The sequence below is a fragment of the Polypterus senegalus genome, chromosome 8, assembly GCF_016835505.1.
Source record: "Polypterus senegalus isolate Bchr_013 chromosome 8, ASM1683550v1, whole genome shotgun sequence".
Lineage (NCBI taxonomy): Eukaryota > Metazoa > Chordata > Cladistia > Polypteriformes > Polypteridae > Polypterus > Polypterus senegalus.
In genome coordinates this window covers 110,640,640-110,662,275 of record NC_053161.1, presented here as the reverse complement: position 1 = coordinate 110,662,275, position 21,636 = coordinate 110,640,640, and the positions used below count along the sequence as shown (strand labels likewise).

The window sequence follows — 21,636 nt, the reverse complement described above, 5'->3', positions numbered from 1 at the left end:
TATTCAAGAATCTAAGAATAAAATACCAAAGAAAATAAATGATATATGCTCAGTTACTCTAACTTAAGCATCACTTAAGTGTCTGGGCTAATCAAAAAAACTAAACTACTGGAATTCTCTAGAGCTTTGGCATCCACCGTTTGGAGCAAAGTGATTCACATTTAACAACTTTAATTTGCATTTCATTTTCACAAGAAATACAGTTTCTTTGATTGTCTTTTTTGCAGCCCAAGTAACAAATCAGTCCCATAATTCATGTTAACAAGCTAAGTGGGAAGGTAAAGCATCACATATCAGAGCCAAGGAAACTGATGTCACAAGAATGCAACAAGCTTTGAAAGGAAAAACAGTAAAGCCACATAATTTAAAAATGGATACATCCTACAAATACTTGCATCAGCTGATAAATTATATAAACGATGTATGTAATTTGACAGAGTTGTGTTTTTATTCCTTCAATTTGAATTTAAAAAAAAAAAATTGTTCAAAATAAAGTAAAACTGCAAAATGGGATTAAGGCAGCAAACAGAGAAATTGTGATTATTCAGGTGTCTGCCGAACAGACATATTCACACTTTCAAACAAGGAGGTTTAGTCTAAATAGTTAAAAAAAAACCTGTAACACTGTCAGAACAATATGAATTCAATCTCTTGATTTAAATGTGGTGCTATGGATTACTCTGAAAAAAACTGTTCCGAAGTCACTCTACAAAAGGCACAGTGCATGTATGAGATTCCTAGGCTTATATAGACATAGGTAAGAAAGACAGCTAACAATTAGTAAAACATTCTAAAGGCTGTGAAAAAGTTACTAGGAAGGTTAGAAAATTAAAGTACACAGCTTATTACGCGATTCATTCTACATCATGTTTTAAGTGAGGCTAAAAAGAAATCCTTAGTTCTATAATAGCAATATATTAGTGGATATGTACTGTATGTGTCCAAGTATATACAGTGGCTTGCAAAAGTATTCGGCTCCCTTGAACTTTTCCACATTTTGTCACATTACAGCCACAAACATGCATCAATTTCATTGGAATTCCACGTGAAAGACCAATACAAAGTGGTGTACACTTGAGAAGTGGAATGAAAATCATACATGATTCCAAACATTTTTTACAAATAAATAACTGCAAAGTGGGGTGTGCGTAATTATTCAGCCCCCTTTGGTCTGAGTGCAGTCAGTTGCCCATAGACATTGCCTGATGAGTGCTAATGACTAAATAGAGTGCACCTGTGTGTAATCTAATGTCAGTACAAATACAGCTGCTCTGTGACGGCCTCAGAGGTTGTCTAAGAGAATATTGGGAGCAACAACACCATGAAGTCCAAAGAACACACCAGAGAGGTCAGGGATAAAGTTATTGAGAAATTTAAAGCAAGCAGGCTGCAAAAAGATTTCCAAAGCCTTGAACATCCCACGGAGCACTGTTCAAGCGATCATTTAGAAATTGAAGGAGTATGGCACAACTGTAAACCTACCAAGACAAGGCCATCCACCTAAACTCACAGGCCGAACAAGGAGAGTGCTGATAAGAAATGCAGCCAAGAGGCCCATGGTGACTCTGGACGAGCTGCAGAGATCTACAGCTCAGGTGGGGGAATCTGTCCATAGGACAACTATTAGTCATGCACTGCACAAAGTTGGCCTTTATGGAAGAGTGGCAAGAAGAAAGCCACTGTTAACAGAAAACCATAAGAATTCCCATTTGCAGTTTGCCACATGTGGGGGACACAGCAAACATGTGGAAGAAGGTGCTCTGGTCAGATGAGACCAAAATGGAACTTTTTGGCCAAAATTCAAAACGCTATGTGTGGCGGAAAACTAACACTGCACATCACTCTGAACACACCATCCCCACTGTCAAATATGGTGGTGGCAGCATCATTGCTCTGGGGGTACTTCTTTTCAGCAGGGACAGGGTAGCTGGTCAGAGTTGATGGGAAGATGGATGGAGCCAAATACAGGGCAATCTTGGAAGAAAACCTCTTGGAGTCTGCAAAAGACTTGAGACTGGGGCGGTGGTTCACCTTCCAGCAGGACAATGACCCTAAACATAAATCAAGGGCAACAATGGAATGGTTTAAAACAAAACATATCCATGTATTAGAATGGCCCAGTCAAAATCCAGATCTAAATCCAATCGAGAATCTGTGGCAAGATCTGAAAACTGCTGTTCATAAACGCTGTCTATCTAATCTGACTGAGCTGGAGCTGTTTTGCAAAGAAGAATGGGCAAGGATTTCAGTGTCTAGATGTGCAAAGCTGGTAGAGACATACTCTAAAAGACTGGCAGCTGTAATTGCAGCAAAAGATGGTTCTACGAAGTATTGACTCAGGGGGCTGAATAATTATGCACACCCCACTTTTCAGTTATTTATTTGTAAAAAAATGTTTGGAATCAGGTATGATTTTCGTTCCACTTCTCACATGTACACCACTTTGTATTGGTCTTTCACGTGGAATTCCAATAAAATTGATTCATGTTTGTGGCTGTAATGTGACAAAATGTTACTTTGTTTTGCAAGCCACTGTATGTATAAAACTAGTTATATACCTATCTCTATATTCACACACATGTGCCTGGAATCACCTTCAGGATTCTGCCAAGGTAAGGGATATCACTCTGGGATGAGAGGGGGCGTTGTCACATATTTCTTTGCCCACTGCACAGAAGAATCACATATTGAAGATGCCTAGTCCCTCCCTAGACTTCTAGCATATGCCTGGCCCTTCTGGAACCCAGTGCTATAAAATAAGGATGCCAACAGGAAGGAGGAGAACATTGGAGTCTTGAATATCTGAGAGGATGTATCTCCCTGTCTGCTTGTCAAGAGCGCTCGAGGAGAGCATTGTTCTTTGGCTATAAAAGTCATCTTATGTTGTGACATCGAGCACCCATTATGTTTTTGTTTAAACATTAAAAGAGGTTTCACCTAGTTGGTGCTCCAACTAGAGTTCTGAACTCCCACAGGACTACCATGGGAGTTAATTCAATTTCTTATGCCGCAGGACTGATTTCCAGTATTGTGGAAGGAGTCAACATCCATGTGCAGGTGAAATTCCAGCAGAAAAAAAAATTTAAAACAGAATGCATGTAAAATCCATTAATACATACTGTATGTGTGAGCATGTGTATATACATATATGTCATTTACCCAAGCAGCTACGTCACACACACACAATCTTGCACATAGTCTTTCCAAAATGGCAGAGCCAAGTAACAGCCTTACATCCACAACAGTGTAAACAACTAAAATAAAAAGTAGAGTACAAGACTGCAAAACTCACTAAAAGTGAAGTCTGGCAGCCATTTTCAATTGTTATCAATGGTGAACTCAATCATGAGCCATTTGCTTGCGGTGATAAATGTGAGAAAGTGCTAGCATACAGTGGGCAAAAGTCAGGAACTACAAGTTTTTGTTTCCACTAAATTAAATTCCTACACTTTTCTCCAAAGAGACAGTTTGTACTAGTAAAAAGCAAAATGATTGATGCACCAAAATAAATTAGGATACATTTTGGCAAACATGTAAAGGTGATAAATCAAATGTGACTACATTTTTCATTGTCCACATTTTTCCTGCAAACAGTTGTCACTGCACGCTTTTGACTGTGTGCTTTAGTAATGCCATCATTGAACAGTGATCTAAATGTTGTGCACAGAAATAGAATTCTGCAATAAGTATTTGGACATTTTAAAAAGTTAAATTTACACAATCAAAATAAAAACATAATAAAGCTGCTTTCATGAACTGTCAGATTTCAAGGGCATAGCTCAAAAGGACTGGACAAAGTTAGCAAAAAGTAAACAAAATTAACAGTAAATTACCATATACAGTACATGGTATGCATATATTAAGACTCATATCAGAAAATGAATCTGTTAATATTATTTACATAATGAGGATGGTCTTACTTACTTTCAGATTTTTTCTTTTTGCTTTGTCCCATCCAGAAGTAAACATGAAAATCATCCAGCAATGGCAGACTTAATACAATTGTGAGCAGGTTAAAGAAGTTGTAATTTCCTGTCAATATAATAAGCAACTGAAGCAAAACCTACAAAAAAACATAATAAAGACCGACACCAAGCAACAAGGTATTATCAAATAGTCATTGCAAGGCTTCTGCAAAAATATTTTTTCATAAATTGAAATATTAAAATTATGTATCTCAAAAATAAACAGGAAACTAAATAGTTAAAATTTTCTGAATAAAAAGCAACCCAAATTAAGCAAACTTATGTACACTGCCAATCTGTCCAACATGAAACTATTTAATCTGAAATTTAAATCATTATTAGCCATAATAATTTAACTGACAGCTAATTTCTCAAAAGTAACAGAACACAAGTTTTTTAACACCATGATAAAAACGTTAAGAAATTTCTGTAATAATACACCATTTTTTGGTGTTTTCCAATATACAGTATTATATATTGTGATATGATGCAATTATTCCTTTCTATTTGACTATTTTGAAGTTAAAAATTATATCTTAAATGATGAAATATTTCATTCTGCTTGAACTAACCAGAACAAATCATACAAGTAAAACAAGAAATAAGAGGGATGAATTATGAAAACCCATTTAAAATATTATGCTCACAATACATTGCCACCATACTTTTTTTGCCTACAGGATATCAGTGTAGAAAAATTCATACTAAGTGCAGATTAAGTTTGAACAATCAGAACTGTGGTCAACAAAGATTTTTGTTTCATTTTGTAGTAGACACAAATTTCTCAAAATCTTTTGTGTTAAGAGAATATAAATAACAGCGAAAGAAAGTGCGCTTGTATATTTTTCTTTAACTTCATTTTTTTGTGTGTAGAGGATTTTAAATTTAGTACAACTTAGCCTTCAAGTGCTTGTCAACTGGTTCAGAGAGGGAGCCTTAGTTTGTATTAATGCAAGAATACTCTCTTATAGGACAATACTTAAAAATGCCTTATTTTATACCATGTTCATTCTTATTCGAAACATTTCGAGAACCAAAAACAAATCCAAATGCCTGAATATAGACAACATTTTACAATGGCATAGTTGCAACAGTGCCAACAGTAGCAATATATCATCTAGGCCAACAGTTATCAAAATATTTACATTTTCAAACATAAAAAAACCTAAGTTATAGTAAAATTGTTAAATGTATCTGACTGAAATAGCTCAAATGGCATGTCAAAAATATTCTTGGACAAAGAATAAACACATACCTGCAAGTAAAACGAGAATAGCTGCAGACGACGAAGAGGTATAAAGAATAAAAAGGGGACAGCAATTTCAATGATGTAAGTGCCAACAACACTCAGTTTCTGAAACCAGTCAGGGAGCTGATGGGCAAACCAGGCAACAGGAGTTGGGATACACTGGGTTTCATAATGGTATGTCAAAGCTTGAAATAAATAAATAACATAATATTTCAAAGTTTTTAATTAGGTGCTGTAAAATGGTTAATTACTGTACACATACATTTACATACGTAGGCAAAATACAAATATCCAGGAGCATTCTTTCTCCTTTTTTAATCAAAAATACAAGCTGTAAGCACATATGCTATTAATGTCTAAGTACAGCATTATTATAGTGCAACATTCTTTAAGAAATCATATTTGCCAGCTAATGAATAAGGCAACTGTATCCATAAGCACTTTTGTCACTGAAATATTTCTCACCCCATTTATCTATTTAAGCATCGCAGGGTAAAATAATTAAACACAAATTAATTTCAGAATAAATACATTTCCCCAGGTCAGCCAAGTCACGGTTTTAAAGAAGAGGTGAGAAAAATAATGGAGACTATTTTAGTATATAAATCACCAGTGACAAATTGCTGCTCAATGGCAATTCATTTTTTTTTTTTTTGCTTCATTAAGGCTGTATTGCACAAAACAAAACACAAAAATTGATGCAATTCATTTTACTCAAAAATAAATTAAAATCATAAAAGCCTAGGCACTAACAGTAAAGGGGATAGCTAATTTTGACAAGAGCAACAAAATTAGCAGATCTTTTTGCAGGCCACTAAATTTACATTTGCATCACAAATAAGGTGTTGTTGCTGGTCATTTTTGCTCTCCTGTGGGTTAAAAAAGGAAATCAAGAGAAAACAAGCTGTTGACACAACAAAATTTTTTCGCCAACAGATACCCTATTCTGAACACTAATACATTACCACACAGTTGATGTTTATTTCCCGCACATAATAAATTAAAAACAAAAAAGGAGTAAAATGAAAGGAAAAATGTAATCAAGTTTTTCCTAATAAATGAACTTCAGAAGCAGTATGAAATTAACTTGCATGTTCAGCATATCTTAAACATTTTCAACATTACCTGTAAGGCTCCACCAAGTTGGACAACGACTATTGAGTTTTACTACTCCTGATGCAAACATAAGTCGAAACAGAAGCCAGCGAACAAGCCAGAAGGTGATGCCATCATGATGTTTGGTTGGAGTCGATTTCCATTTGAAAAGATGTAAAGGCGCAACCAAAGCAGTCAGAAATCCAGTCTCTAGCAACAGGCTATCCCTTTAACAGGATGCAGAAAAGTAAATTAAACTAGTATTACAAAACATATTGCCAAAATAGTTACATTTTAAACAAAGTGTACTTTTCAATATGCTACTGTGAGAATTTCCTTAACTGAACCATGCTCATTTATCATAGTCTGCAACACATTTTTCCCTGTGAATGGCTGTTTAAGCCATTCATACACAGTGACACAAACATTTTAATCCTAATGCTACCACATTTAAATACCTAATAAAAAGAACTCATATAAACAAAAAGTGTTTATGACAGTGATGGCCAAATCAACAAGTTTAAAAGCAACTATTATCTGTAATCAATGCATGGAAAGACCAGGTTGCATATCCTCAGTTGAATAACACTCTTTAACACCATTTCAGTCAGCTATCATAATCTTCATTGTATTTTACATTTACTCGCACAATTGCAGGAGGAGTACATAACCTATACTCTATTTGGCTGACAATTGTGCTGTGAACCCTTTAGAATTGTCTATATTTCTGCTAGTGCTGGGCGGTATACCGGTTCATATCGAAAACCGTTTTTTATTTTTGTTATGATATGGATTTTTTTTTTTATACTGGAACACCGGTTTAAATAGCCTAAACAACGTTTGGAATGTGGCGCAGCGGGAAACGGTTTAAGGCGGGACCTTTTTCACTGCTGCACCGCTAAACAGGAATGCAGCAGAGTACATGCATTAGTGGAGGTATTGAGCAGTGAAAATGGACAGAGAACATTCCTAAACGGAAGCTGTAGCAGACGATAAAGTTGAACATGTTGACACAGAAGAACTTTTGATGAAAAAAGGTGCAGTGTCTGTTGTCTGAAGATACTTTGGTTTTAAAAGTTCAGATGCGGACCATTATATTCAAATGTGTGAATACTGTTTCTATACTACTGGATAATACTGCAAGCCAAGTTGTACTTGTTTTATTTTTTTTCAATACTGTGTAATGTACCTGGTTACTGTGTAAATAGTGTGACGATGCCGGTTCCCTACAGACTCCCTCTTCCCACATGGGAGTCTATTGAACCAACACCATCGACAGTTATGACCTAGATGAGCTGAGAAATTTCACTGAAGTCAGGGGTTGGTGGAAAGTACTCGAGTGCTTTTGTTAAAAGCAGTCCAAAGTAAAACCAAAAGTGTCCATTGTGCAGTGTTCAGAAAAATACAGTACCCAAATAAATAGCAAATCCATAAAACCAGTGAAACGTGGGGATAAAATCCATAATAAATAAATCTGTTAAAATAGAGGTTAAAATGCAGTCCATGACTGCCTTCTCCCTTCTTTAACCTCCTTGTGTTCTCTCTTTTCTTTTTTGCTTCCCCCTATCCTGCTGGCCCATAAATATACATCTCTGTCGGCGCAGCACCTTATTCACATGCCGCAGTAAGCCAATGAAGCAATAGAGAACGATAAGATGCGACTCGCCCTAATCACCTCATCAGTCGTGCATTCGCGCCCACGGAGACGGCGAACTGGATTTAAAAACAGACCTTTTTTTTTTTTTTAAGCTGCGGACCCACTATACCAGAAATGGCATTATAAATGCAAGTTGCAGTTTTATTATTTATGTACATAACTTGAAGCAAGGTCCATATTAATGCAATTTGCCTTAACAATGGTTCAGTTGGTAAAGATGTCATCACCAACTTGCACTTGTTTTATTTTGGTGAATACTGTGTAAGGTACCTGGGTTTGAAGTTTTGAAGTAATAGTATTATTACTGGAAGTTGCACTATTATTTATTTTATTGTTATTATTTGTTAGTTTAAATATCATGCAGTTTAATAGTGGTAAAGTTGTTTAAAAAGTCACTTTAACGTGTCAGTGGACAGAGATTGTTAACATCAACAGAAAGTGTAGTTGGTTTACAAAAAATATTTACTATTTATTCCTTTTCTAACACATGTCCAGTGCAATACAACTTTTGACAAGCACCTCCGGATATTTAAATGCTTCTTTGGATGTCCAAATTATAGTTTAAGTGTTTGCAAAATTTGTTCAACAAACAGGTTCTATATTTTGACTGCATGCAATGTGATTCCTTCTCTTCATTAGTGCCACCCCCTTGAAAACTATCATTTTATAGGGCCATGCAAACCTGTATTAATACTTGTGTGCACATTAAAATTTTTTTTGTGCAATGCTCCTGACAGTGGAATAGGTTATTCTTAGCCAGTCTACTAAAGTAATTGCAGTGGAAAATGTGGTTAACATCCACTCATGAATGGGAAAAACATACCGTTGAATACCATGAAACCGGGATAATTTAGAAAAATACCGTGATATAGAATTTTGGTCATACCATCCACCCCTAATTTCTGCATAAATGTGAGCTAAAACATCATCAGATTTTCACTCAAATCCTAAAAGTAGATAAAGAGAAACCAGTTAAAACAAATGAGACAAAAATATTATATTTTGTCATTTATTTATTAAGGAAAATTATCTAATATTACATATTAGTGAGTGGCAAAAGTATGTGAACCTTTGCTTTCAGTATCTGGTGTGACCCCATTTTGCAGCAATAACTGCAACTAAACGTTTCCGGTAACTTTTGATCATTCTTGCATACTGGCTTGGAGGAATTTTAGCCTGTTCCTCCGTACAGAACAGCTTCAACTCTGGGATGTTGGTGGGTTTCCTCACATTAACTGCTCGCTTCAGGTCCTTCCACAACATTTCGACTGGATTAAGGTCAGGACTTTGACTTGGCCATTCCAAAACATTAACTTTATTCTTCTTTAATCATTCTTTGGTAGAACGACTAGTGTGCTTAGGGTCGTTGTCTTGCTGCATGACCCACCTTCTCTTGAGATTCAGTTTATGGACAGATGTCCTGATATTTTCCTTTAGAATTCTCTGATATAATTCAGAATTCATTGTTCCATCAATGAAGGCAAGCCGTCCTGGCCCAGATGCAGCAAAACAGGCCCAAACCATGATACTACCACCATCATGTTTCACAGATGGGATAAGGATCTTATGCTGGAATGCAATGTTTTCCTTTCTCCAAACAAAACGCTTCTCATTTAAACCAAAAAGTTCTATTTTGGTCTTATCCGTCCACAAAATATTCTTCCAATAGCCTTCTGGTTTGTCCATGTGATCTTTAGCAAACTGCAGATGAGCAGCAATGTTTTTTCTGGAGAGCAGTGGCTTTCTCCTTACAACCCTGCCATGCGCACCATTGTTGTTCAGTGTTCTCCTGATGGTGGACTCATTAACATGAACATTAGCCAATGTGAGAGAGGCCTTCAGTTGCTTAGAAGTTACCCTGGGGTCCTTTGTGACTTCGCTGACTATTACATGCCTTGCTCTTGGAGTGATCTTTGTTGGTCGACCACTCTCGGGGAGGGTAACAATGGTCTTGAATTTCCTCCATTTGTACACTATCTGTCTGATTGTGGATTGGTGGAGTCCAAACTCTTTAGAGATGGTTTTGTAACCTTTTCCAGTCTGATGAGCATTAACAACTATTTTGCTGAGGTCCTCAGAAATCTCCTTTGTTTGTGCCATGATACACTTCTACAAACATGTGTTGTGAAGAGCAGACTTTGATAGATCCCTGTTCTATAAATAACACAGGGTGCCCACTCACACCTGATTGTCATCCCATTGATTGAAAACACCGACTCTAATTTCACCTTCAAACTAACTGCTAATCCTAGAGGTTCATATACTTTTGCCACTCACAAATATGTAATATTCAATAATTTTCCTTAATAAATAAATGATCAAGTATAATATTTTTATCTCATTTGTTTAACTGGCTTATCTTTATCTACTTTTAGGACTTGAGTGAAAATCTGATGATATTTTAGGTTATATTTATGCAAAAATATAGAACATTCTAAAGGGTTCACAAACTTTCAAGCACAACTGTATATCAAGTAATGCTTAAATATTTAAGATATACCATAACAGACTTGTGTCCAAAACATGGATCCAATTAAATTACATTGTACAGTTTTAAAAAGTGCTTACCACTGAAAGTAGAGAAAGACTTGTCCAACCTATTAAAAAAAAATGAAGATATATACATACTTGTGCTAAATGTTAAGTTTTCCATTTATGAGAATACAAAAAAAAAACATTTTACAAACTTTGATCATATACAACATACAGGATTAACAACATTATGGCTAATGTAGAGGCTTATGAAATCAGTTTTATATTTTTCACAAATTCTGTTTTATTTTTTCTGATTTTCGGTTTTCACCGTTTTATTTTTCCTTGATGTGGATTTTTGGGTTTTTACATTTTTTTACTGTAAGAAAGTAGTAACAAGTACAACAAAATAAACATTAATGAAATGGCATTTTACACTCCTTTTACTGAAACAGCACACTAGTACAATTGAACCTTATTTTGTAGAGTCATTCATCAGGTAGGAGCCCAGATCCTCCACGATGCTGTATGCAGAGATTGCCGTAGGACAGCAAGTGCCTTCCAGAATTGTAAGAACTGTTACTAGTTTGATGCATCCTTCGGAAATGAAGGTTAGCTTCACTTTTAGAAAAAAGAAACAGTGACCCACTTTTAAGGGCTTGTTGCATCTGAGGAAAAGCCTGCTCTTAAGCCCAGGTTTGTAGGTGCAAAGTTTATAACGGAAGAGTCAAATGTGGACCTTGCATGGCTTGTCACCGTGAGGCAAAACATTTATCAGATCCCGAGCCGCACTGTTAAATTTTAAAAGGGAACCCGTTAACAACCAGTGCCATTCACTAATAATATTTTTCTATAGGAAAAACTGTTAATACCGGTTAAATACCAATATAATTTAAATCGGTTAAATGATTCACAGTAAATACATCATGTACAATTAGAACTGCCTACATAAAAGAATTACCATACAGCCAAATGTTTACTTACAACTATCACTGTGTTTAGAACTATGTTGTTCAAAGACACGGGGCAAATGAGTTTGACGAAGACTGCTCTTATCTTCTGGCAGTGCACCTCCTTGTTTAAAATGCTTAATAAAGAAAGGACGCAACTTCGTCATTTTTTTAAGTGGTATGTCTGACTCACATGGCCACAAACTGAAGTGTATCATCTGACGATTTTGTTGTTTCCTCTGTTACTTGAAGGGAAACCCTTGTTGATCTTAATTTCTCCTTGTTCTTGAGATGGGTTTTAGATTTGACATGGTCATTGCAATATTTTTTGTGTCCAGCCTACGGTATGCTGGCAAAACTTTCAGAAAAGTTGTCCAGATTCGTAAATGTCGCCGGGATATTGTCGTGCCATCAATTTTGCAGTTAATCTTGTGTTTCTTACTTTTTTCGATGTATTAGGGTATCTGATACTGCTCACTTCGACATTTCTGACTCATGCAGCTAGCTAATTCTCATGCCTTTAATGAGAAAACATACAAGAAACAAGCACACAAACAGACAGAGGCACGACTGAATTTCTACAAAGAATTGCGTTCGGTTGAAAAACAACAAACTAGAAAATAGTATCTGAATGACAGAACTACAGATTATTCAATTGTTTAATTTATTGGGAAGTTTTGTTACAGTCACCCCTTCAGTCTCTACATTCTGTACATTTCCATTTTTAAATCCAACATCCGTTTTAATGAGTTAATTCCGTGATTTCATCCGTGTTTTCCGCATTGCCGAAATCAAACGGTCCTAGAAGAACAAACCAATCATAACTGCCTTTACCTCACTACTATCATGTAGACATCTTGCTCAATTGGAAGAATCCCAACCCACCACCTTTCAGTTAGTGGGTAACTGATGTCCTATACTCCCTGAAATTGGAAGAAATCTAATTCTCACTCAGAGGATCTATTCAAAACTTTAAAATACAGCAGGATCTAATCGATAACATTTTAGAATAATCTTCTATATCTGTGAAAAGGATACTCTTCATACTGTACCTGGTCATTTTTCCAGAATATTTTGAGTCCAAAGGGCACAGACAATTGGTTGATTTCACATGGAATGACCCTAAACTAAGCTTTCGTAATTTTATTTTATATGCATCCCCACGCCTCCCACGTTGTTAGCTGCCTGTCTATATAAAGCCATCCGTCGCTCCGGTCTCTTCATTCCCTTCCTTGCTTCGCCATGGTATTCACATCTCCCTGCTGATAACTGCAGCCTTTTTGTTTAATCCACGGCTTCTCCGCTGTTTTATTGTTTATTTATTACGATTATAGCTATTGTATAGGTATTTTAGACTTAGTTTACATTGTTCAGGTACCCATTTCCTTTATCATTCCAACCGTACCCCAATTAACATGTCTCTCGAGGTGATCACCATCAATCAAAGAACTGTCACTTACCGAGTAGATTCCATGTCCGGAGATGCCGCCTGCCTTTTCCATTCTCTGTGTTACATATTACACGGCCATATCAGGCTCACTCTTGATATCCAGAGGAACATTGTGTCTTATGTATTGAATGACTGGGACAGGTTCAAGGTGTGGACTGATGATGGTACAGGAGATAATTATACTACACAGGAGCACTATAAGAGTGAAATGCTTAAGCCCTTCACCTATGGTTCTGCATGTGAGTTGATGGCTGCCGCTGAATTTTTCGGTTGTCGCTGAAATTTCAAGTGTACCAAAATGGCCAAATATTTTACACCTTTGGACAACCGCCAATGCCTCTTAAACATCGTAGATTCACAGGTGACGATTTGAGCAGTGGACACTTTGATGTTTATGAATGTTTCAACTCTCAAAAGCTGGATGCGAAGTTATCGATGAAACCGGTTGTATGCTTACAATGCTTGACAGATGCCAAATGTCACCACAACAAGTCCTGCAAATACTAACGTAATTAAAACAATCCAAGCTATGAGATTTGAGACAAGATTGCTTTTCACATGGCCAACTGTACGTTGCATGCTCAAGAGTAAGCTCAGCGCACAGCTTGGTCAGATTACAACCAGAGGGCCGAACTGACAACGTGGCATACAAAGAGATCCTTAACAAACAATTATTGGCATATTTTCCCTCAGTTTAAAAAAGTTTACTTTTCTTGTTAATAAAAATTTTGCTAGTGTTCAAATACAAGTCAAAGTAAGTTTATATATGTTTTATTTTTATTAGCCATTTTCCTTTCTGCCTCCACTTTTTCTAAATGAGGTTGTAGACCCACCTGGACACATTTATATAAAAAAACAAAAAAAAAACCCTTTGGCAGGTCAGCAAACTTTTGTGGTACAACAGGTAAATAATTTTTGTGAAGATACACTTTCCAGAATATATGATTATTAAATTCCCATGTAATATGATTACCAACATAGGTGCACTATAGTTATACTAAGATAAATTATTGACTGCATTAAATCATTAAATATGTTTGAGCAATCACAAGGGATTTTGTCAAGAGTTTTTTTTAAGCACACAACACTGTGCCCTGTTCCATTTTCTCTTTGATCACTTCACTTGGTTTACATACACTACTGCTTTGGTGAGGGGTCATGTTTTCAAGTGTTAATTTGTCTGAATGCATCTACATTGCACTAGTATTAAGCAGTTCATACTTTATAAACATACTAATGAGCACAAAACTAAAAATATGAAGACAACAAAGAAACAGCCATACCATACAAATGTAAATGCAGTACACAGAACTTTTAACCTCCATTTAAATGTATTTAAAATATATATCTATTTTTAAAAACACACATGCAAATCCTAATTTTAGGCTAATTTAACAGCCTTATTTTAGATGAAAAGAAGAAGAATAATTTACAGTGAGTGAACTTAGTCACAGAAAGACTAGGAAAAATATTCACAATTGTACTTCTGCCATGAGTAAACGGCTATACTTCCATCATACTACAGCCTTACATCAGTCAGCAAAAAGAGAGAATGGAATAAAAAAAGCCTGTGCTTCGATTTCTTTTAACAGGATCTATTGGCACAATACTTTTCAAAAAATTTTAAAAATGCAGTTTTTCCACTGCAAATGACGTGTACCATGATTATAAAAAAGTCACTTTGCATTTGAAAAACACCAAAAATTTTTCAAATTATCCAGTGCAGAAAGTTGAATAATTGCAAAAAACAAAAACAAAAAGAAAGCACAACAGTCTCCAAAATGCATGTAGCCCTGATGCAGGAATGAGTATGAAACCTACAAAATGTTTACCCTCATTTCAATTATGGCTTTAATTTAGAACATTTCAGTGATACCTACCTGGTAAACAGAAAGATACAGCGTCCAAAGAAAGAAGAAAACCAGACTGTCTCTCAGTGTTTCAAATACCATAGCACCAAATGACAGGATGATTCCCAGAAGGCAAATTAGTTCCATACCCTGTTGGGTGTCCAGGCCCAACTTGGGCCCCAGCCACAGAAAAGTAGGAGAGTCCCACAATTGCTCCAGTAGTGGTTTTCCCATATATTTCAACATCCTCTTAGCAGGCAGTATCCCATCATTACCGTAGAGACCTGCAATCAGAAGAAGTCAAGAAGCAAATGAAGCACTGATATACACTATGTAATAACAAATGGTAAAGCTTTTTTAAACACTGGAAATTTTTCAGCAAAATTATCCTCACAAATTATTAATTTTGGGCATGGGCTGGGCAGTGTGACCAAAATTCTATATCACTGTATTTTTCAATATTATACCAGTTTCACGGTATTCAACTGTATTTTTTCCCCCCATGCATGAGTGGATGTTAACCACATTTTCCACTGCAATTACTGCTGTAGACTGGCTAAGAATAACCTATTCTACTGTCATGAGAATTGTATATTATACAAAAAAACATTTTAATGTGTACACAAGTATTAATACAGGTTTGCATGGACCCATAAAGTGATAGTTTTCAAGGGGGTGGCACTAATGAAGAGAAGGAATCACATTGCATTACAGTTGCAGGCAAAATATAGAACCATTTTACTGAACAAATTTTGCAAAACACTTAAACTATAATTTTGACAACATATTTTCAACCATCCAAAGAGGCATTTAGACTTAGTAAAACATCCAGAGGCACTTGTCAAAAGTTGTATTGCACTGAACATGTGTTAGAAAAGGAATAAATAGTAAATATTTTTTGTAAGCCAACTACACTTTCTGTTAAAGTGAACAATTGCTGTCCACTGACACGTTAGTTATATGGATTGTAATGGCATTGGTTATCTCGATACATCGCTTGCTTTTTTTGTCGTAGGCAGTCCTCTAGTAAATGCGTCTACAAGTAAAGTCTGACTTGAGTGTCCTCTAGCTTTTTCAGCTTACCCGAGGACGTGGAGGATGCCAATCTTAGTTCCATACATTCATTGTATTCCAAAGCATGTTTACAGCTAAGGTGGTGTAGCAAATTGCTCGTGTTGCCGCCTCCGGCGACAACTTTAGCTCGACAGCATTTGCACTAAATAGTTGTTTGGGCCACATCCAGCCATTTAAAACCAAAATCTCCAGACAACAGACGCAGCTCCTTTATTTGGCAAAAGTTCTTCTGTGTCATCATGTTCAACTTTATCGTCTGCTACAGCTTCAGTTTTGGAATGTTCTCTGTCCATTTTCACCGCTCAATACCTCCACTAATGCATGTATTCCGTTGCATGCGTGTTTAGCGATCTAGCAGTGAAAAAAAGACCCCCTTTAAACAGTTTCCCGCTGCGCCACGTTCCGAATGATGTTTAGACTATTTAAACCGGTATTGCAGTATAAGAAAAATCCATATCATAACAAAAATAAAAAATGGTTTTCGGTATGAACTGGTATACCTCCAAGCACTATTTGGCCGTTTACTTGGTGCCGTGCTGCCTCACTTCACGGGCAGCACGGTGGCGCAGTGGGTAGCGTTGCTGCCTCGCAGTTATGAGACTCGGGCTCGCTTCCCGGGTTCTCCCTGCATGGAGTTTGCATGTTCTCCCAGTGTCTGCGTGGGTTTCCTCCCACAGTCCAAAGACATGCAGGTTGGTGCATTGGCGATTCTAAATTGTCCCTAGTGTGTGCTTGGGGTGTGGGTGTGTGCACCCTGCAGTGGGCTGGCACCCTGCCCGGGGTTTGTTTCCTGCCTTGCACCCTGTGTTGGCTGGGATTGGCTCCGGCAGACCCCCGTGACCCTGTAGTTAGGTCATAGTGGTGTTGGATAATGGATGTACTTCATACCACACTTTTTATTTGATGGTGAGGCATTGCAGATGGACCGTATCCAAACCCAGACAAAACCCCGCCCTCTTTTCCATATAAACTGTGTATATCAACACCCCTTCTCACTCTCTCTCACACACACACACACACACCACCTACCCACCCTTGTTTATCAGCATGCACAAAAAGTAGTATAACAAAAGGTCGTCCTCTATCACCCCCACCCCCAACTACAGGCACTGGGCAAAGTAATTATTACCAGAGGACTTCTGCAATTTTAGTCCCATTCAAATAACAAATTTATTGACATGTCGATTCACAAAGGACCAATTTAACTTGGGGTTATTTTTACGGACCTATTATGCAAGGTAAAAGTCTCCAGACACTGGCTCTGAGACACCAGTCAGTCAGTCAGTCAGTCTGTGAAACGTTACTGACATGAGCAATTCAGACAGGACTAGAATTACAGAAGTCCTCAGGTAATAATAACTTTATCCCCACATCCTGGTGTAAAATAAAACACATTTCAATACTGCTGAAACTCAAATAAACTTTCTTAATTTTAAGTCTAAAAACAGGATGAAGTATACTTTTGTGGGCAAGTAATACAGAAATTCAGGAAACTGACTTGGATTGCTTATTAAAGTAATATTCAGGTACGTCGATTTTTATTTGATAACTAGGCTGACCCGCCTTTTAAGTTGACCACTTCTTAAGGCAATTCAATATGTAGATCAATTTGATATTTTATACAAACTTATTAATTTGGTTATATTGCATTTGAGCGGTATTACTTTAACACACGTTGCTTCTGTTATTTTTGTGATGAAATTTAAACGTTTTTTCTATATTGAGGTCGCCCTTTTGAACCCCCCTGATATTTACTACACGTGAGGCATTTATACTCCATCAACATTAATTATTTCCAGTGACATAATTTTGTCTATTTTTTCAGCGCATCGCACACAAAAGCAAGGAAACGATGGGAGCACCAGAACTCTGCTCACATCATGTCGCTTCGCACCGCAAGCTGCAAGTAGTATCTGTGATAAGCGGAATACCGCTACGCTTTCCACTCACATGACGGAAGGACAATCCCGACCACTTTTATATAGTAAGAAAGAAGAAGATATCGTACAGTCTGGAGTAAAAAAATCATCTTTTACCTGGAAAAACGAAACTACAAATCCCATCGTGCATTGCAAAATGGACGGGTGTGTGAAACTCCGCGCCTGCGTAGCACTCACCGGACGGAAGGACAATCCCGACCGCTTTTATATAGAAGGAAATGACAGCTGTTAATTCATGGCTGTGTAGAGAAGTTTAAAGAAACACACAATCACCCATTATTTAAAATGTAAATAATGGGCTAACTACCTTTAAAACTGAATCTAAAACATAAAAATCAGTGACACAAATAAATGGATTACAAAACAATACTCAAGGATAACCTTAACATTGTGAAAATCAGCTGTATAAGGTTGCTGCTTCTATGACAAGAACAGCAATCTAGCAGTGAGGACTTCATAGGATGCCTTTCTCAATAATTTCTCAACTCCATTTTTCATTCTCTTATGGTCCAGAAATGTTGTTTGGTTTTGTCAGCAGTTCATGGTAATCTGAAAGCAAATATGTTCACTGGCAAACTAATTATAGTCATTCTCAAACCCGCCGAGAAAAAAAACAGGCATAAGGAGAACATGCTAACTTCATACAAACAATCAGATGCTGGATTTGTACCTAGTACAGGGTGGTCCAGATCTAATTATGCAACTCTTAATGCAATGCAGGAAAACAATACAATTTCGGGTGATTGGCGCTACCAGTCCGGTCAAACATTTCGTTGATTTGGGAGATCGTGTTCTTATGCACTGCAGGCGGTTCAAATTCCTCCAACATCCTGCGTTGCACGTTGATATTGCGTAATGAAAATTGCTGGAACAGTAAAGTGACAGTACTAACCCAGTATGCACTACTCTGCCACCAAAGATAACAATGTTTTAACTATATATTAGCAAATTACCTCATATGCATTAAATAAAAAGCATTCACACTGACAGCCTTATGTTCACTGCTAAACTCTCTAAAAGCTGCAGAAAACAGCTTAACAGGAAAACAGTATTGTATGGATTAAAAAAGGTCTTTTTCACAGGCTATTTTACATTCTTTGGATTTTTTAATTACACTTACAGATGCAGCATTTCCTCAGCAGGTCTATGATATGACAAGTTAAAATAGCAGAAATAAAATGTTATTTGAATGACAGGCTGATAACCTGTTCAACTCAACTTTATCTATTTTATAAACTATTGTAAACATGAGAAAGAATAAATCGTGACATTAAAATTGCCTCAAATATTGAAATCGAAGTGTTTTTAAAACTGCGGAATTTGGAATCAGAAACACACTTTCATTCCCCGCTGGAGTCTGAAATCCCTCCTTGTGTTAAATGTAGGCGAGGATGTGAAAAATCACATTTTTACTTTTTTCTTTCTTGCAACTAGTTAAAACTGACAGTTACTATTTAAAACAGGAGGTTGGGAATTTCTCCGAGTCCCTACAGCCGTAGTGATCTTAGTATTTAAACATCAAGAAGGTTATCTGCCATTTTAGAATACACATTATTTAATGACTCTTACGATTAAGGACACCGTGCAACGGAATACCTACCGTGGAGACCACTATACTGTATACCTAAAGTGACTGCCTGTATAGATTGCTGTCTGGCAATCTCATTTTTGTTCCATGATTTGAATCTTACATAAAAAAGAAGTGCACTGTATCAGAGGCACGAGATGGAAATGACGGCACTGACTTTCAAAAGATCCTCACAATACACGTGGCATTAAAGTCTATTCACGGATGGAAAGAAGTAACGTACCGATTTTATTTTTTACACACAAAGGACACAAATTAACTGAATTGCAAATACTGTCCTTCCAATTTTATAAAAAGACAAATATCAGACAGGTTATGTGAACATGCTGCTTTGATGCCAATCTGTATTAAGGCATGGGACATGCGCCTACTTAAAAAGAAGTCTGACTCCCGTTCCTCTAATTAGTTCCGAAAACCTAAAACTTAAAAGCGACTGCAAAACGCGTTACAAAGCGGACCTCGCCAGCACAAAATCCATGAGACATAATCTGAAAACTCACATAACTGCTCAATTAATTGCAGTGTATTCGGGCATTACGGCATTATCGAAAACAAACAGATTTTCAGTGCAAAGCGATGATTTTTCTTACCCGGAATCTGCACATATAGGGAGGAGAATGCAAATAAATAAATAACCGACATGCCCCAAAGAAAGCATTGTCTTGGAAGTCTAACGGAACCCATGTTTCTGCCTTTCTAACAATTATTCTGCAGCAAAGAAACGTGCTGCCTTCTGCCAAGACAGTCACTTAACAGCACAACCTTGCGTCTGCCGTTTGGCGCATGCGCGCAACGACGCCTGCGTGCACTCTACGGAAGGAGGTTAGGAACACGTATGTGTACGTCACTGACTCTGCCATGTGATTGGTCACTGTGATTGTCTAAAAACGCTTTGCCGCCAACGCCCTTTGAAAGTAAGGATTAATCGAAGGTCTTTTTTTGAAAGTCAGTTGTAACTAAATGTCATGTTAAAAAAGTTATTACAAAAGTAATTAGAACTACAGATACCCGTGAATCCATCCATTTTCTACACATATTTAATTCAATTGTATAGTGGTGAGAAGCCGAGCATATCCTGGCAGCATCGAGTGCAAGGCAGGAAGCAACAATGACGTGACGACTGTCACAGAGGGCTTCTTTAGAATTGCAAGTCAACCTCAACAGTACGACTTTTAAATATGAAAGGAAGGAAACCAGAATCGTTGTCCAGAAGAAAAAAAATCCCACACGACCAAGATCCACAAACTGACAGCAGAACCAAGATGTGTAATAAAATTAATAAAGTGCATCCTGTAGGGTCTCGCTGCTCTACCCACGTAAGTTATGTATATAGCATGTATACTATACTGGCTGAGAATCTGTGACGCCATTTGAAAACTGTGACTCACAAGCATCATATATCTAACCCGAGCAACCTGGAGCAAAATAGCTGCTAATCAGTGTGCAGAAATGGTGGAGATTGAATACCTATGCTAACAAGACATTTAGTTTAATCTTCACACTTTTCCTAACATTATACAATGTCACATTAAGGAATAATTTTGAGTTTCAGTGCTTTGAAATGAAACTGTCACAGAGAACAATATTTCAATGTATGATTAATTAATCAGCAATATTAGAGAATTTGCAAAGGTACTGAATACTTTTGCAAGTAAAAATATACAATGTACAAATATACTGTATAAATTCCATCCACACTGCATTATCTTTAGAGAAGAGTGCCAGCATGAATTTGTGACTTTTAATCTTTCAGAGTCACATAGTTTTGGAGGGATTAGTGTAACGTGCCATGTTATGTGCAGAACATTTGAATTTGCAGAAATTTAACTTTGCAACAGGCAGTTATAGGAAGTTCAGGGAAAAGGTGTGTGATAGAAATTAAAGAATAGGATGTGCACTTCCTGAGGTGTTGAGTATGCAGTAAGCCTTAAGTAATACAGACATGCAATTTTCAGATCACAACAGTAGGCATTACAACATTAGAACAATCTAGTCAAGAACAGTCCAACAAAGCTCGCTAGTCCTGCCCTTTTAATTCTTCCAACATAACATCAAGTCTAGTTTTCAAGTTCCCTAAAGTTCTATTTACTACACTACTGGGTAACTTATTCCATGTGTCTTTGGTTCTCTGTGTGAAAAAAAAACTTACTGTTTCTGTTATATTTACCCTTAACACGTTTTCAGCTGGGTCCCTGTGATTTTGATTAAGTCATTTTAAAACAGCATTCTTGATCCACAGTTCTAATTCCCTTCATAATTTTAAACACTTCAATCATGTCTCCTTGTAGTTGAGGGCTAATTATTTTGTTTTTCCTAGTTTTGCCCCAGGACTGAATATTTAAAAAA

The 21,636-nt window shown here is 36.9% G+C and overlaps 1 protein-coding gene across 1 annotated transcript in view; it reads right to left on the bottom strand.

The window, feature by feature from the left end:
• Nucleotides 1-20,074, bottom strand: part of lmf2a (lipase maturation factor 2a) — an 84,333-nt gene extending 64,259 nt beyond the window's left edge. The window contains exons 1-6 of the mRNA XM_039761600.1: nucleotides 19,881-20,074; nucleotides 14,719-14,972; nucleotides 10,535-10,563; nucleotides 6,340-6,536; nucleotides 5,221-5,399; nucleotides 3,925-4,063 (exon numbers count right to left, since the gene is read on the bottom strand). Coding sequence (XP_039617534.1) covers nucleotides 3,925-4,063; nucleotides 5,221-5,399; nucleotides 6,340-6,536; nucleotides 10,535-10,563; nucleotides 14,719-14,972; nucleotides 19,881-19,974 — 892 coding nt within the window. The 5' untranslated portion in view covers nucleotides 19,975-20,074. The remainder of the gene's footprint in view (nucleotides 1-3,924; nucleotides 4,064-5,220; nucleotides 5,400-6,339; nucleotides 6,537-10,534; nucleotides 10,564-14,718; nucleotides 14,973-19,880) is intronic.
• Nucleotides 20,075-21,636: the final 1,562 nt, after the last annotated feature.